We start from the raw sequence: 16,207 nt of genomic DNA on the forward strand, positions 1-16,207 counted from the left end.
GCAGGAGAATCGCTTGAACCCAGGAGGCGGAGGTTGCAAGCCGAGATTGCGCCACCGCATTCCAGCATGGTAACAGAACGAGACTCTGTCTCAAATAAATAAATAAATAAATAAATCCTTTGATTCTTAGCTAAGTGCAGTGATGTGTGCTTATGTTCCCAGCTACATGGAAAGATGAAGCAAGAAAAATCACTTGGGGCCGGGAACGGTGGCTCATGCCCGTAATCCCAGCAACTTGTGAGGCCGAGGCGGGCGGATCACGAGGTCAGGAGATCGAGACCATCCTGGCTAACATGGTGAAACCCCTCTACTAAAAATACAAAAAATTAGCTGGGCATGGTGGCGGGCACCTGTAGTCCCAGCTACTTGGGAGGCTGAGGCAGGAAATGGCGCGAACCCAGGAGGCGGAGCTTGCAGTGGGCTGAGATTGTGCCACTGTACTCCAGCCTGGGCGACAGAGCGAGACTACGTCTCAAAAAAAAAAAAAAAAAAAAAGAGAAAGAAAGAAAAATCACTTGGGCCCAGGAGGACAAGTCTAGCCCAGGCAACATAGCAAGACTCCACACTTCTATTAAAAAAAAAAAAAAACAGAATCAAAAACAAAACAAAACAAAAAAATCAGGCTGGGCGCAGTGGCTCGTGCCTGTAATCCCAGTACTTTGGGAGGCCGAGGCAGGCAGATTACGAGGTCAAGAGATCGAGACCATCCTCGCCAACATGGTAAAACCCTGTCTCTACTAAAAATACAAAAATTAGCTGGGCGTGGTGGCGCACGCCTGTCATCCCAGCTACTTGGGAGGCTGAGGCACGAGAATCACTTGAACCCGGGAGGTGGAGGCTGCAGTGAGCTGAGATCGTGCCACTGCACTCCAGCCTGGGAACAAGCGCAAAACTCTGTCTCAAAAAACAAACAAACAAACAAAATCCTTTTTGATTTTCTGCTACTTTCTCCATATAGTTCTTTGTCGCCCAGGCTGGAGTGCAGTGGTATGATCTCAGCTCACTGCAACCTCTCTCTCCCAGGCTCAAGAAATTCTTCCACCTCAGCTTCCTAGACAGCTAGGACTACAGGCATGCACCACCATGCCTGGCTAATTTTTATATTTTCTGTAGTGACAGGGTTTCGCCATGTTGCCCAGGCTGGTCTTGAAGTCCTGTTCAAGCAATTTGCCCACCTCGACCTCCCCAATTAAGCCAGTGTGCCTGGCCCATAAAGTTCTACATTCCCCTCTCTGCTAAGTATCATTTCCATTTCCAATTCTTCTTTAGCCTGCTGCAATCTAGTATCTGCTAAACTAATTCAACAACCACCTAAATGCCCATCAAAACTGGTAACATTTCTTTTTTTGGAGACAGAGTCTCACTTCTTCACCCAGGATGGAGTGCAATGGCATAATCTCAGCTCACTGCAACCTCCGCCTTCTGGGTTCAAGTGATTCTCCTGCCTCAGCCTCCTAAGTAGCTGGGATTACAGGCACTTGCCAGCATGCCCAGCTAATTTTTGCGTTTTTAGTAGAGACGGGGTTTCCACCATGTTGGCCAGGTTGGTCTCGAACTCCTGACCTTGTGATCCACCCACCTCGGCCTCCCAAAGCACTGGGATTACAGGCATGAGCCACCATGCCCAGCCCAAAACTGGTAACATTTCTGAGTCTTCATTTCTTGTTTTTTTTTTCCCCCTTCTTGAGACAGAATCTCACTCTGTCACCCAGACTGGAGTGTGCAGTGGCCTGATCTTGGCTCACTGCAACCTCCACTTCCTGGGTTCAAGCGATTCTCCTGCCTCAGCCTCCCGAGTTCCTGGGAACTACGGGCCTGTGCCACCACACCTGGCAAATTTTTTGTATTTTTAGTAGAGACGGGGTCTCAACATGTTGGCCAGGATGGTCTAGAACTCCTGACCTCAAGTGATCCACCCCTCCTTGTGCTCCCAAAGTGCTGGGGTTATACGCATGAGCCACCACACTCAGCCTAAGCCTTTACTTATTGATGCTTTCTATAACATTTCACTTGTCTACTGCTGCTTTTCTAGTTCCCAGTTGCTCTAATTCCCAGTTGCTTGCAGTCCTTTCTTTGCCTGTAAGACTAATCCGACAGGCCGGGCACGGTGGCTCACGCCTGTAATCCCAGCCCTTTGGGAGGCCGAGGGAGGCAGATCACCAGGTCAGGAGATCGAGACCATTGTGGCTAACATGATAAAACCCCATCTCTATTAAAAATACAAAAAATTAGCTGGGTGTTGGTGGTGTGTGCCTGTAATCCCAGCTACTCGGGAGGCTGAGGCAAGAGAATCACTTGAACCAGAGAGGCAGACATTGCAGTGAGCCGAGATCAGGCCACTGTACTCCAGCCTGGTGACAGAGTGAGACTCCGTCTTCAAAAAAAAGACTAATGACCCACCCTTAAGTAAACTGACACAGACCAGCAGTGATGACAGTCATATAAAATACCTTCTATACGGTACTCAATGAACCCAGGAGGTGGAGGTTGCAGTGAGCCAAGATCACACCACTGCACTCCAGCCTCGGCAACAGAGCAAGACTCCATCTCAAAAAACAAACAAACAAACTCTTCAACAGTCTCTACTTTTTTTCAGCTCAATAATAACCCATTGTTGATACTGCTAACTGTCCTCAGTAATTCCCTACTTGAACCAGATCACCCATTTTCTGTTAACTAAGTAATCAAGCAAAATTTTTTTGCACGATTTTACAAAGTGAGGATATGGAATACAGGAATAAAACTAATGAGGAAAGACCTTATGAAACACAATAGGTGAACAATAACGCTAGAAGAGTTGATATTTCCCATTTTAGCTAGCACCAATTTACAGTTCCAATTTTTAAAATGAAGGAAAAAAAAGTAAGAAAATCCTTAATTTAAAACATCAATTATTACTTTTAAACAGCAATGAAAGTGAGACAATAAAATTCTTCCAGTTGAGCGCAGTGGCTCACGCCTGTAATCCCAACACTTTGGGAGGCCAAGGTGGGCGGATCACCTGAGGCAGGAGTACAAGACCAGCCTGGCCAACATGGTGAAACCTCGTCTCTACTAAAAATACAAAAAATTAGCCAGGCGCCTGTGATCCCAGCTACTCGGGAGGCTGAGGCAGGAGAACTGCTTGAACCCGGGAGGTGGAGGTTGCAGTGAGCAAAGATCGTGCCACTGCACTGCAGGCTGGGCAACAGAGCGAGACTCCATCTCAAAACAAAAACAAAAACAAACAAAAAACTCTTCAAGAGTCTCTATTTTTTAAAATCAGACAGTGACAACATAAAAAAATTAAGAGTAAGGGAATAATGGATATGTGAATAACAATGTTCTCAGGTGACAAATGAAATGAGACAGGAGAAAAACGTTCTAGGTTGAAGGTGGCAAAAGCAAAGGCCCTAAGGCAAAAACATGCTCCTTTCTATTTCTAAGCTCAAATTCTAGCCAGTGCTATTCTGCACATAATAAATTTAATAACTGAGTAGTAAGTAATCAAGCACCGGGCTAGACCCTCGCTGTAACAGAAAACAGCATGGTTGCTAACCCCAAGAAAAGGACAGCCTTTTAACTGATTTTTCTGTCTCATGCCCCTTTGCAAGTAGACTATTCAAAGACATAAAATCTATCCCTCCACCCAAGAAATGACAAGGACGTAAGCTAACTGGTCAGGCTGTTTTAAAACTTTTTTTTTTTTTTTTAAAAAAAGAAAGAGTCTCTCTGTCACCCAGGGTGGAGTGCACTGGCGCCATCTCTTGGTTCACTGCAACCCCTGCCTCCTGGGTTCAAGCGATTCTCCTGCCTAAGCCTCCCAGGTAGCTGGGACTACAGGTGCCCGCCACCCCGCCCAGCTAATTTTTGTATTTGTAGCAGAGGCAGGGTTTCGCCATGTTGCCCAGGCTGGTCTAAAACTCCTGACCTCAAGTTATCTACCCACCTCGGCTTCCCAAAGTGTTGGTATTACAGGTGTGAGCCACTGCACCCAGCCTGTCTTAAAACTTTTTATCCCACCTCAGTACACCTGGGGCATTTGACAGTGAACTTTGCATTGGTTCACTATTGCGTTTCTGTTGTCCATGGTGGTGGGACTCCAAATCAGCTAAGGACTTTTCCGCCCAATTACATCTCACCAGAGCTCTACCCTGGACAGAGTCAGAATCTTCAGATAAAAATGTAGCTGGAATGTAAATCCTAAAAATGCTTCTCAATCGTTCTGACCAACCAGCATAGCATACACACATCAACTTTCTCTGCATTAAATTACATGTGAGACTCCAATGCAGAAAACCGCCTTTTTGTTGTGCAAATATTGTTGGCATAGAAACCAGACACTAATTATCAAATGCCAAACACATTTAAATTGATGGCTATATACACATAATTTGTACTGGCTGCAACTACCCAATATATTAATTGGGCTGGGAGATGATTTTAGTATTGATTTCTTATTTTTCCAGAGATAGGGTCTCCCTGGCACCCAGGCTGTGGTGCAGTGGTGCAATCAATGCAGCCTGGAACTCCTGGGCTCAAGCCATACTTCCAAGTCTTTGTTTGGGATATAGTATTCATTTACGAAGAGCAATCTGAGAAAAACTATAATTTTGAGTCTTTCGTGAAATTTCTACACAAAATGCAGCCAACAACTGCTTTGTCCTCAAAAACCCCAGAAGAATATTTTAAGTATTATCTTAAACACACTTACCTGGATTTTGATCTTGATCGAGAATGGGATTCAGAGTGTTTGGAAACCCTTGATGGACTACGAGATCCTGACCTGCTCTCCGATTTTACACGAGCAGGAGTTCCCGTTGGAGATTTTGACTGAGAGCGAGACTCCTAACAAAGAAGACAGTATTACAAATGGCACTGGTCATGTAGATGCCTAACACCTAACATTTAAAGTACCGTAATTATTTATATTGATTGCTCCTGAAAAACAAATGGTTAGGCAACACCCTCCAGAAAAAATTTCAGCTCAATAATAACCCACTGTTAATACTGCTAACTGTCCTCAATAATTCCCTACTTGAACCAGATCACCAATTCTCTATTAACTAAGTAATCATGCAAATTCATCTACAACTTGATCATACAGACACTGGAACATAAACCATACATTTACTTAACCTAGGACCCATTCATTCTTCCAGATTCTTTTAATTCTACTTCACTCTTGCTTTCTACTTCTCTTCATTCTTCATTGAGTTTTTCATTTTTCATACTTCGTGTATTCTTCCCCAATTCAAACAATTCAAAATAGCCTTAAAAAAATATTCAAGTGCTTCTATCTGACCAATCTTCTGTTCAATTTTTTCCCCCATTCAATTTTAATTTTCTGATCTTTAATACTTTTCATTAGCCTTCTTTTATCTTGATTTATCTTCCACATTCTTGGAAAAAACTCTTCAATTTCTTCACGAACATTAACCTTAATGGAAAAAGAACATTTAGTATATTTAAGCACGTGGGGATTATAAAACTCTGCTGGAGTTCAGAATGTTATCTACCAAATGGAAAAGCCAGCAGGTAAAGTGCAAGTAACTAGTTTATTTAAAAAAAAAAAAAAAAAACAATTTTATAGTCTTTAAAATTGTTCAAAACTCTAGTTTCTAACAAAGAGAATTTACTAAATTTCTCTAAATGCTTTTTTAACCATACTCTTCACCCTCCTCCCATGTTTCATTCTAGTTCCTAAAATGTGAGCAATTTTAATATAATTCAAATATAAATCTAACAACTATAATTTCCCCCCACCTGTGTTAAATTTTCACTACTTTATAATCTGAAGATTCTTAAAAATAAGCTTTCACTAAGTCATGCTAAGAAATCAAGATATAGTTAGAGCAAGGCATCCCAGGCTGAAATATTTGTACACACCTATCTAAACTCACCCATAGCACATGTCAAGGTTCAAATAAGTCAAAAAGAAAAAATCAGTAAAATTACACCTTCTCCCAACTTTGACTACTATCTTTGCTCATTCTGACTTAAAATATGTTCTGAAGACAAACATACTGAAAAAACTAATAAGCATGAAATTCTTAAAATTTCCCCATTAGCTTATTAATTCCTGATATACACATTTTTGCAACCAGATCACTTTAAAATGCTCTATTATCCACGACATACCACAATGTGCAAGAAGGTACATAATTTATATCATAGTCTTTATCTTTGATTCCATCTCTTTAGAATTATGTTCAGTTTTTACATAATTTATGCATTTATGTATACTGGTACTCCCGTCAGTGACTATATTCTATATCCAAAAAGTGATGGGTTTCTGAAAAAATTGGGTGTAAATCAAAGCATTCCAAATAAAATAACTTACTGATCATAAGCTTGTTTTTTTTAACTGCACAGATATGAGGCACTTATGATCAAAACAGGATGGACAGCTTGGTTTCTGTGTCCAGTTAAGCTTTGATTATCAGTGTAAATAATTATCTCAATTTCACAGAAGTAATTTCACACCAATTTATTTATGCCTTAAGACTATCACACAACTCAAACAGCTTTCTGAAAACTTTTCCTTTGCTTCAAGTTTAATGTCAAGACTTATTTATCAAGAACTGTACTAATGCCACCTGGTCATTTTCTTTCAGATAAAAACAAAACTGAAATACACAGCTACCTTTCGGCTCAATACCAACCTTTCCCATTTAGCTACCTACAAGTCTTTCACTGCATCTCAGATACTCTAAACCACTCAGCAGATGTCTGGAGCAGGCATAGCAATCTGGGCTTTTTCATTCACTGAAACTATGAAAGCAGCATATTCAGTATCTTATAAAAAAAGGCATGGCTAATTTGTTTGTAATTTAAGTTTCACAGACTGGTTCATTAACCAAACTCATAAGAGTATCTTCCCCTCTTCTCTTTTGGCTTTCCTTTCCACAAAACAGACCCTGTGACATAACATTCATTTATGCTACTGTTGAATAGCAATAGCTGGATTATTATCTACGAACGCTGCTACAGTCCTTCTCATACATACACAGGAGGCTTTGCTCTGTAAAACACTACAATTCTTTAATTTTACTAGGATGGAAATAAAAACCTTTTATTAAAGTAAACAAGATAATTCAGTAACATCTTAAAATTCCAATTTTAAATCCCAGTTTTGGAGTAGCAACAAAGCATTATGGTATGATAGAATGTCTTTTTAAGAGATGTTATATTTATTTTAAGAAGGAGGAGTCTCATTCTGTCACCCAGGCTGGAGTGTAATGGTGCGATCTAGGCTCACTGCAACCTCCACCTCCTGGGTTCAAGTGATTCTCCTGCCTCAGCCTCCTGAGTAGCTGGGATTACAGGCATGCACCACCTTGCCCGGCTAATTTTTGTATTTTTAATAGAGATGGGGTTTTCCCATGTTGGCCAGGCTGGTCTCAAACTCCTGACCTCTAGTGATCTGCCCGCCTCAACCTCCCAAAGTGCTGGGATTACAGGCGTGAGCCACTGCGCCCGGCCAACATCAGATTTATTTTAAAAGAAGCTTTGCTTTTTATTATCAAAGGTGTCACAAATACCTAACCTCCTTTGTTGTCTGCCCTTCTTTCTATCTCAGAGGAAATCTCAGTCTGCACAAATTTCTTCATGAAAACATCTAAGTTAAAAACAGTCCTCTAAGATGTCTCTAACTCCTAGCTACAAAGTTGTCACTATGATTTTAACTATTTTTTTTTTTGAGATGGAGTCTTGCTCTGTAGCTCAGGCTGGACTACAGTGGCATCTGATCTCAGCTCACTGCAACCTCCGCCTCCCGGATTCAAGCGATTCTCCTGCCTTAGCCTCCTGAGTAGCTCAGCTTACAGGTGCACGCCATCACACCCAGCTAATTTTTGTGTTTTTAGTAGAGATAGGGTTTCCCTATGTTGGCCAGGCTGGTCTCCATCTCCTGACTCCTCGATCTGCCCACCTTGGCCTCCCAAAGCGCTGGGATTACAGGTGTGAGCCACCACACCCAGCTTCATTTTAACTTTCAAAAACAACTTACAAACTTATATTAACAAATCAGTAACTATTAGTAAACTTAACTGGAAGAATAAACTGCCAAGTATATAATTATTTAGAAATAAAGTAACATTTCTCAAAAGCTGTTACCAAATAAATGTCACTTTCACTGAACTCTGCATTAGGAATCAGGCTATAAGAAGTCCTTTATATAAAGAGGACAAATGCTAGGCTAATCCTTTTCTCTCTGACTCGTCTTCATTATGAAATAATTTCAACTTTTTCTCAAAGAAATTCATAAAACTATCCATAATTTGGAAAATGAATTGAAATTGCAAACAAAAAAGATTGCTGGGAATGGGTGGTATCTGCCCTGTTTCACTAGACTACTTGTTCTTAAAGCTGTCCAGTCAAGGAATCCTACCATTTCCTCAGTAATCTGGCTCCTATATCCAATAACCATTAAAAATACACTGCCCGGTTTAAATGGGCAGATTAATAACTCAACTCGTATCATGAATTTTAACAAAAGTCTTAAATAGGCCTCCAGTCTATCTTATAGGCTATAAAGCAGAAGCCAGGCAGAAAAGTTCTTCTCACAGCACAACCTGCTTTAACAGGTTTTTGTTTTGATGTTTATTTGCTTGTTTGGTTTTTCTGTCACCCAGGCTGGAGTGCAGTGGCACAATCTTCTCATTGCAACCTCCAACTCCTGGGTTCAAGCAATTCTGCCTCAGCCTCCTGGGTAGCTGGGATTACAGGCACCCGCCGTCGCACCTGGCTAACTTTTGTATTTTATTTTAGTAGAGACGGGGTTTCACCACGTTGGCCAGGCTGACCTCGAACTCCTGACCTCAAGTGATCCACCCGCCTCAGCCTCGCAAAGTGCTGGGATTACAGGCATGAGCCACTGCACCCGGCCTGCTTGTTTAAACTATTCTTTATTATCAATATGACCCTGCTGTTGGTTGAAGGAAATGGCCAAAAATTAAAAGGAGGGAACTAACTAAAACACTAAGAAAGTGTTATAGTGTAACCAATACAAGCTGGTTAAGAATTGTCTTTCTGTGTTAAAATAGAGTTGTATTTTACACACTGTGAATAAACACAATAACCATGTACTATTCTTTTAATCAGGAAAAGGGTTATTATATACATGTACACAATGTTGCGGAACATGAACAATTCCTACAGCAAGCAATAACTGCAGTCTTTTAATATAGCCTGTGTCATACTATAAAAAGAAATTCCAACACAATATATATATGTGCTATCCATTAAAATAAATAAACTATTAAATGCTATACTGTAACTTACTCTAACATTAAGGCCAGGCAAATTCTATGCCATTTAATAGGGCCAAATTTACTAAAGTCCAAGTCTATGAGTATAAGCTTGTAAAACAGACTAAAAATGTATTTTCCTGCTACTTTATGACACTGGTGCTCTATTTCCATAGATACACACTAGTGCATTGAGGAAAATCACAAGTACCCAAAAAGAAGGGAAATGTACCGAAATTATTCAAATACCTTACAATATTCATTTTACTACTTACTAAAGAACTTCTTTAGGAGTTGTAAAAAACCTGTATTTACTCAACCTCAGCCTATAGAAAGAACAGTTTTGCTTCCTTCCTCTTGAGTATGGGAGAATACTCTTACAGACCCCTATGAAGTTAAAGCAACACTTCCATTATCTTCTTAAACCATAACTGCTATTAGAACAAATCCCTTAAAAAGAAGATAGCGACTGCTCATATTAAATTGAAATAATAATTTCCCTTCTTTTAAATGCAGCATGCCTATATGCTGCATTCTGAAGTCAATGTGGTCTTTATCTGCAAAGACTCAAACATATTCTAATACTGTATGTTTCCTTATTCTCTAAAATTTAGAAGTCTTATCATAAATACATGATTTAGTAACTGACACCCACATATAATCAAATTTAAACTCATGCCATAATTGTGAAATTACCTGTAAAATTTATAATCTTTTGTACAAATTTTAAACGTGGTTCAAAAGTCTCCTAGCTTATATATCCTGATCAATTGTAATGTTCAAAAAACTAATGTATAAGTGGCAATTTCAAAGGTAGAAAAAACAAGTTTGTAAGGACTAATGTGATTTAACATTATGTTCTAATCTTCTGGAGTTATACAGTATTTATGAATCTTGGTGAGTCAGATGATAGGGTCCTGGTTTCAAGGAAAGATCTCAACTTTTCTTCTACATATCAGTCAGGCCTAGTCACTCCATCTTTGGTGAAAGTCATGGGACAGTAAGGATTATATATAACTATATATATAAGTAACTTAAAAGGAGGGAAGGGAAACCATATTTCCCTTTAGTATTCTCCTCTCAACTTTTCTTCAGTGTATACAATCTTTCCCTCATCTAGTTGTTACTATTTTTTTAACCTCCATGCCTGTCTTGCTAAATTTGTGAGGACATATGAACAAACAGCAATCAGTTTTAATTCATTAGCACGTGAATACACATCTTTTAGTTATCTAATGGGTGAGCACCCACTGATACTATCAAAGAAAGTTTTCTGCCAGTCAAGTTGTAGGAAACTACTATGTTGATTATAGATGATATTTCACACTTGTTATAATACACATGCTACATCGTAGGTTAAAGAGTTTGGTTGATTTACAAAATTAAGCCCACAGACAAAGTATTTTCCAAACCACACATCCCTAAATATTTAAATCCCTGGACATTCTTTCAGATCTCAAGGTTCTATATTCCATTTAATGAGTGGTACAAAGTATAAGCCTCTATGACAGATCTGTAAAATTAGTTATGCGCTGTGGGTATAATTACTTGCACTGCTCCTTTTCAAAATCTTGCCCTCTACTTATATTGAGCAGATCAGCATCCTTCAGTGAAAGAACCTCAAATATAAAAATTTGAGATTTTAATTTTTTTTAAGTTTACAAATTCTTTGCTTAAATGGAAGGGGAGAGGAGAACAACTGAAAGCATTAAAATCAGATAAATGATAGTACTTAAATTTAGGAAAATAGATTAAACCCAAGACTCTCTTAGGTTAACACTATCCCTACTATAAGAAAGAAAGCTTTACCCTTATGTAAGGTCAATTTGATGATATATGGAATTAAATTGCTAAAGACGCTGAATAAGGAAAATGCTATGACATCTCTCACATTTATCTTAAAACTTCATACACAAAAAATTTTAAGCCCAATTTAAAAGTTCTGTGTTTTGTTTTGTTTTTGAGATGAGTCTCGCTCTATTGCCAGGCTGGAGTGCAGTGGCCGACCTCGGCTCACTGCAACCTCCGCCTCCCGGGTTCAAGTGATTCTCTGCCTCAACCTCCCGAGTAGCTGGGACTACAGACGCGCGCCACCACGCCCAGCTAATTTTTGTATTTTCAGTAGAGACTGTATTTCACCATATTGGCCAGGATGGTCTCCATCTCTTGACCTTGTGATCCGCCCGCCTCAGCCTCCCAAAGCGCTGGGATTACAGGCGTGAGCCACCGGGCCAGCCTTGTTTTGTTTTTAAACAAGCCAGTCACAGGCCTGGGTTTTGATAGTCATCATCCCTATCATTCTCAGATTTCAGAAAAGGACCGTCCCCCTATTTCTTCTATTTTTTAACAAAAAATCTATACACACAAATCTTTTAATTCCAAATTGGCACAGATAAATTTGTTTGCCTTTTTTTTTTTTTTCGAGACAGAGTCTTGCTCTGTCGCCCAGGCTGGAGTGCAGTGATGCGATCTCGGCTCACTGCAACCTCTGCCTCCCGGGTTTAAGCAATTCTCCCACCTCAGCCTCCTAAGTAGCTAGGATTACAGGCATGTGCCACCCCGCAGGGCCTGTAGGAGTCTCAAAAATACTCCAGCTACTCAAGAAGCCAGAACAAATCCTGAAAAGGAGGCAATAAGAAGCGGTATTTTTCCTCTTCAACTGTAGAAAACATAAATAACTCTGGAATTACAAGACAGGTCCCTAACAATAAAGAATCATTAACCTCCATTATCAACACTGGGATGCTGTATGAAAATTGCACATTTTTATAAAGTACAGTTCTTAAAATTTTAGGGGTAGAGGTGTAAAATGTTAAGAAAAGATTTCCATTCCCCTTAATTTCTATGAAGGGCATTAACATTTTTTGAGCTCAAAATCCGAATTTTAGTTGAAGCTGTATTGAGGCAAACAACTCATTACTTTTATCAAGACATGCAAAGCCACCGCTTAAGTGCTACCTTCACTCCCAGCTCCAAAGGACATCTCCACTTAAAATTGCTTTTATGGACCTATGTATTTACTTATAATGCAAAGCCACCGCTTAAGTGCTACCTTCACTCCCAGCTCCAAAGGACATCTCCACTTAAAATTGCTTTTATGGACCTACGTATTTACTTATTTTTGAGACAAGAGTCTCATTCTGTTGCCCAGACTGGAGTGTCGTGGCGCAATTCCGCCTCCCAGGTTCAAGTAATTCTCCTGCCTCAGCCTCCTAAGTAGCTGTGATCACAGGCGCACGCCACCACGCCCGGCTAATTTTGTATTTTTAGTAGAGACAGGGTTTCACCACGTTGGGCAGGCTAGTCTCGAACTCCTAACCTCAAGTAATCCACCCGCCTCAGCCTCCCAAAAATTGTTGGATTACAGGCGTGAGCCACTGCGCCCGGCCAGAAACGATTTTAAAAAGGACATCTCCAGACAAGCTTCTCGCATTGTTCTAATTCTTTAACTAATTACAAATAAAGACAATTATCTCATCCTATAAAAACTAGAAGACAGAACATAAAAAGATGCAACAGGTGAGCCTACAAGCACTAGTTGATTTACACTAAAATACACTTGGGTACCACTTGTGAAAAAAAATTTCCTATGACCACAAAGGGCCGTAAGAGGGCCCTTTATTTCTATTAAATAAATCTTTAATGCCTACATATATTTTAGCTTAAAAGTGGGTGGGAATCTTTTTTTTTTTTTTTTGAGACGGGAGTCTCACTCTGTCACCCAGGCTGGTAGGTGGGAATCTTAACATGTTACTTTCTTAGGAGGGAAAAGTGACAATTGTCGGCAACTTACTCCTTTCCTAGACTTGATGATAAATTAAAAAAAGAAAAAAAGCAAGCAAACAAGGTCCCTTCAGTAGTCCTCTTCACTCCCCACAAACCAAACCAAACATCAATCCCCCAATTTTTTAACAATGAAAGTTAATTGAAGGAATGTATGAATGGACAGCAAAATTTCTATCGATAATTACTCAACATTTTCAAAACAAGAAGCATTTTACAACTACTATGATATATGTTTATCGCATGATTTTAGAAAGTTCTGTTGGGGCAATCAATACACCATCCTAAAAAATAAGCAGGTTCAATTTTCATTTGTTTCCATGCTCCAAACTTTGTAAAAAAAAAAATCCAATCAAAAGAATTAAAGGCAAATTTTTTAGTCTACCGGGTAACTATTATAGTCTATTGCTTTAAATCTTTCCTCAAAGAGAACTAAAGCCTAAACTGACCTTCTGATTTGACTTTCTGGTTCTAGATGTTTATATCATGAACTCCCCAAAAGGACAAAATTCGCCCTTCAGCACACACACCTCAGGTGTTTTTATGTGCTTCCCCTAGTGACTAGAATAAACATCTACACAACAGCCCGGAACGTGTTGCATGGGGCTTTTGTTTTCTTTCCAGGGTTTCACACGAACTCACTTCTACTAACTCACTTCTACAATTCCCTACGTAGGGTAAACTTTGGAAATGAAACTCACTGACAAACGTTCCAGTACATTTAAGCTGGGGATATCGTATTCTTTGTGATGTTTGTATTTCTCCGACCCCAAATATATTAATAAAAACTTTTTTCTGAGCCCTCTTCGGTGGGGGATAGAGTGAGAAGAGAAATGGGAGAGGGCCTGTTAATTTTCAGGTCATCTTTTAAGTTACAGAACAGTATATACTGACTAGTTATCTTAAAAATACTGAGCCAATGAATTCGTTCAGTTATGTAAGATTAAAGAAAGACAGATTTTTTTTTTTTTTTTTTACCGTAAAAACCTGTAAAGGAGTGGTCAGTTTTTAGATGAAAGGTCACAGGAGGAAGAGCATTAAAAGTTGAGATATAAAGAAGAGAAAAAACCCAACATCGAGGAATTAGAAAAATAAGGCGTGATAGCATTTCCACATTCATTTCGAAGTGAAAGGAAAGTCGAAGGGACATTAAGGGAAAAGGGCTCCTTGCGTAGTTTCCCCTCACAGCTCTCGTCTTAAGAACGCTTAAGGGTCGGTGCGGTCGTTGACTAACCACTTCATTAGGCTCGTCCCACCTTCAACCTCAAGGCTTTCGCCTTTTTAGACGCAACGCCGCCGGTTCCAACAGAGACGCGGCCGCTCACTGAAATAGAGAGCCAAGGAGACACAGGCCCCAGCTAGTCCCACGCCAGCTTCTCCCCGCCCGGAAAGCAGCCCCGCGCACTTTCGATCCCGAGACCCTCTACGATGCTCGGGGTCGCCAGAAATGCCACCGCAGGAAGCACCTACCACTATCCGGACGGAGGGGAGCTCCCTGCCGCCTCCTCCCGCCCAACCGCGACGGGGACCCACACCTCGGAGCAGACATAAGGAAGCCTCAGGGGTGGGGAGAAGGGAGGAAGCAATGCGGGGGCGGGGAGGGAAGAGGACCCAGAAGTCCAGGTATCAGTCAGCCTCCAAAAAAGGGGGAGGGGTGTTATCCGTGGTGTTTGGGGAAGGAGTGGAACCCAGAAGCCATCTTGGGATGGGAGGAATCAATCGCGATGGCTCCAGAGGTTGCTCCTCGCGGGACTACCCGCAACCCCGCCCGACCGCGCTTGTTCCCGTGAAACCCCGAGCATTGGGCCGCCGCCTAGACGGCTCCCGCGGCTTTGTACTCACTCTGCCCTCGAAGTTGTTCTCCTCTACATCACTCATGTCGACGAGGCGCTCCCCAGAACTAAATAAGAGACAAGTCTCGGCTCGAGGGCCGATGGCCTAATTAACCCGCTGACTGGACCGTGGGGAAGAGGAAAGAGTCGGCAACCACAGCCGCTCCACTCCACTCCCACTCGGTCGCAGGCTCCAGCAAAATGGCGCCGGCGCCGCCAGAAATCTCCGGGCCTCCTCAGAGCACGACGTAAAGGGGGCGGGCGTCTCTGTGACGTCACGAGGCTCCACCTCCCGCGAGGCTTTGTGTCGGCTGGGCCTGGCGCGAGGGTGGAGGTTGGCGGGCAGCCTGCGCTCTCAGCCTGGGCGCCTTGGAATCGCGGTCCCGTGCTGTCCTCCAAACTTCAGACTCACCTCGGACGCGTCAACCTCTTTGAAGACTTTTCAGTCGCCAGATGAGCCTTATATGACCTTAGCCCCTTTAAATATTGTCCAAGTGGATTCTGATGTAAGGGAACAAAACATTGGAAGCGTTTTTTTATGTTTGTTTATTTTTTGAGTCAGGGTCTCGCTCTGTCACCCAAGCTGAAGTGCAGTGAAGCGATCACTGCTCATCACAGCCTCAAACTCCCGGGCTCAGACGATCCTCCCACCTCAGGCTCCCGCGCGCGCCACCACGCCCGGCTAATTTTTTTCTTTTTTGGGACGGAGCCTCACTCTGTTGCCCAGGCTGAAGTGCAGTGGCGCTATCTAGGTTCATTGCAACCTCCACCTCGCAGGGTCAAGCAATTCTCCTGCCTCAGCCTCCCCAGTAGCTGGGATTACAGGCATGCACCACCACGCCCGGCTAATTTTTGTATTTTTAGCAGAGACGGGGGTTTCACCATGTTGGACAGGCTGGTCTCAAACTCCTGACCTCAGGTGATTTGCCCGCCTGGGCCTCTCAAAGTGCTGAGATTGCAAGGGTGAACCACCGCACCCGGCCCACCCGGCTAATTTTTGTGTGTTTTGCAGAGATGGGGTTTTGACATGCTGCCCAGGCTGGTCTCGAATTTGTGGACTCAAGCGATCTGCTCGCCTCGGCCTCCCAAAGTGCTGAGATTACAGGCCTGAGCCACCGCGCCCGGCTGGAATCGTGTATATATAACAGGCTTTTGGGGGGCACGTTGTCAGCTGACTGTGTTACTTTTCTTCCATATTTGCCCTGTGTAATGTCGACGTAGTATATGCACAGATGAGGTTATGATGCAAAGCCGCTGCTCCTTGCCTCGTGTCCCTGCTCCAGTTCCCCCTCCTAGAGACAGCCGTGTAGTTTTTTTTTTTTATAATGCTTAGCTCCCTACTAGTTTTTTTGACTTAGATAT

General features: G+C 41.8%; 1 protein-coding gene across 5 annotated transcripts in view; it reads right to left on the minus strand.

Annotated features, from left to right (window-relative positions):
• Nucleotides 1–15,119, minus strand: part of TRA2A (transformer 2 alpha homolog) — a 29,057-nt gene extending 13,938 nt beyond the window's left edge. Inside the window, exons 1-3 of one of the 5 annotated variants that reach the window (XM_055115776.1) lie at nt 14,248–14,849; nt 5,119–5,419; nt 4,694–4,827 (exon numbers count right to left, since the gene is read on the minus strand). Coding sequence is in view for 1 of the 5 variants with exons in the window: in XM_034963803.2 (XP_034819694.1) it covers nt 4,694–4,827; nt 14,856–14,891 (170 nt within the window). In the remaining 4 variants the exon portion in view is untranslated. The other 4 variants (XM_055115775.1, XM_034963803.2, XM_055115777.1 and 1 more) reach the window with 4 other exon arrangements.
• Between the last annotated feature and the right edge of the window lie 1,088 nt (nt 15,120–16,207).

The sequence above is a fragment of the Pan paniscus genome, chromosome 6 (genome assembly GCF_029289425.2).
Source record: "Pan paniscus chromosome 6, NHGRI_mPanPan1-v2.0_pri, whole genome shotgun sequence".
Classification (NCBI taxonomy): Eukaryota; Metazoa; Chordata; class Mammalia; order Primates; family Hominidae; genus Pan; species Pan paniscus.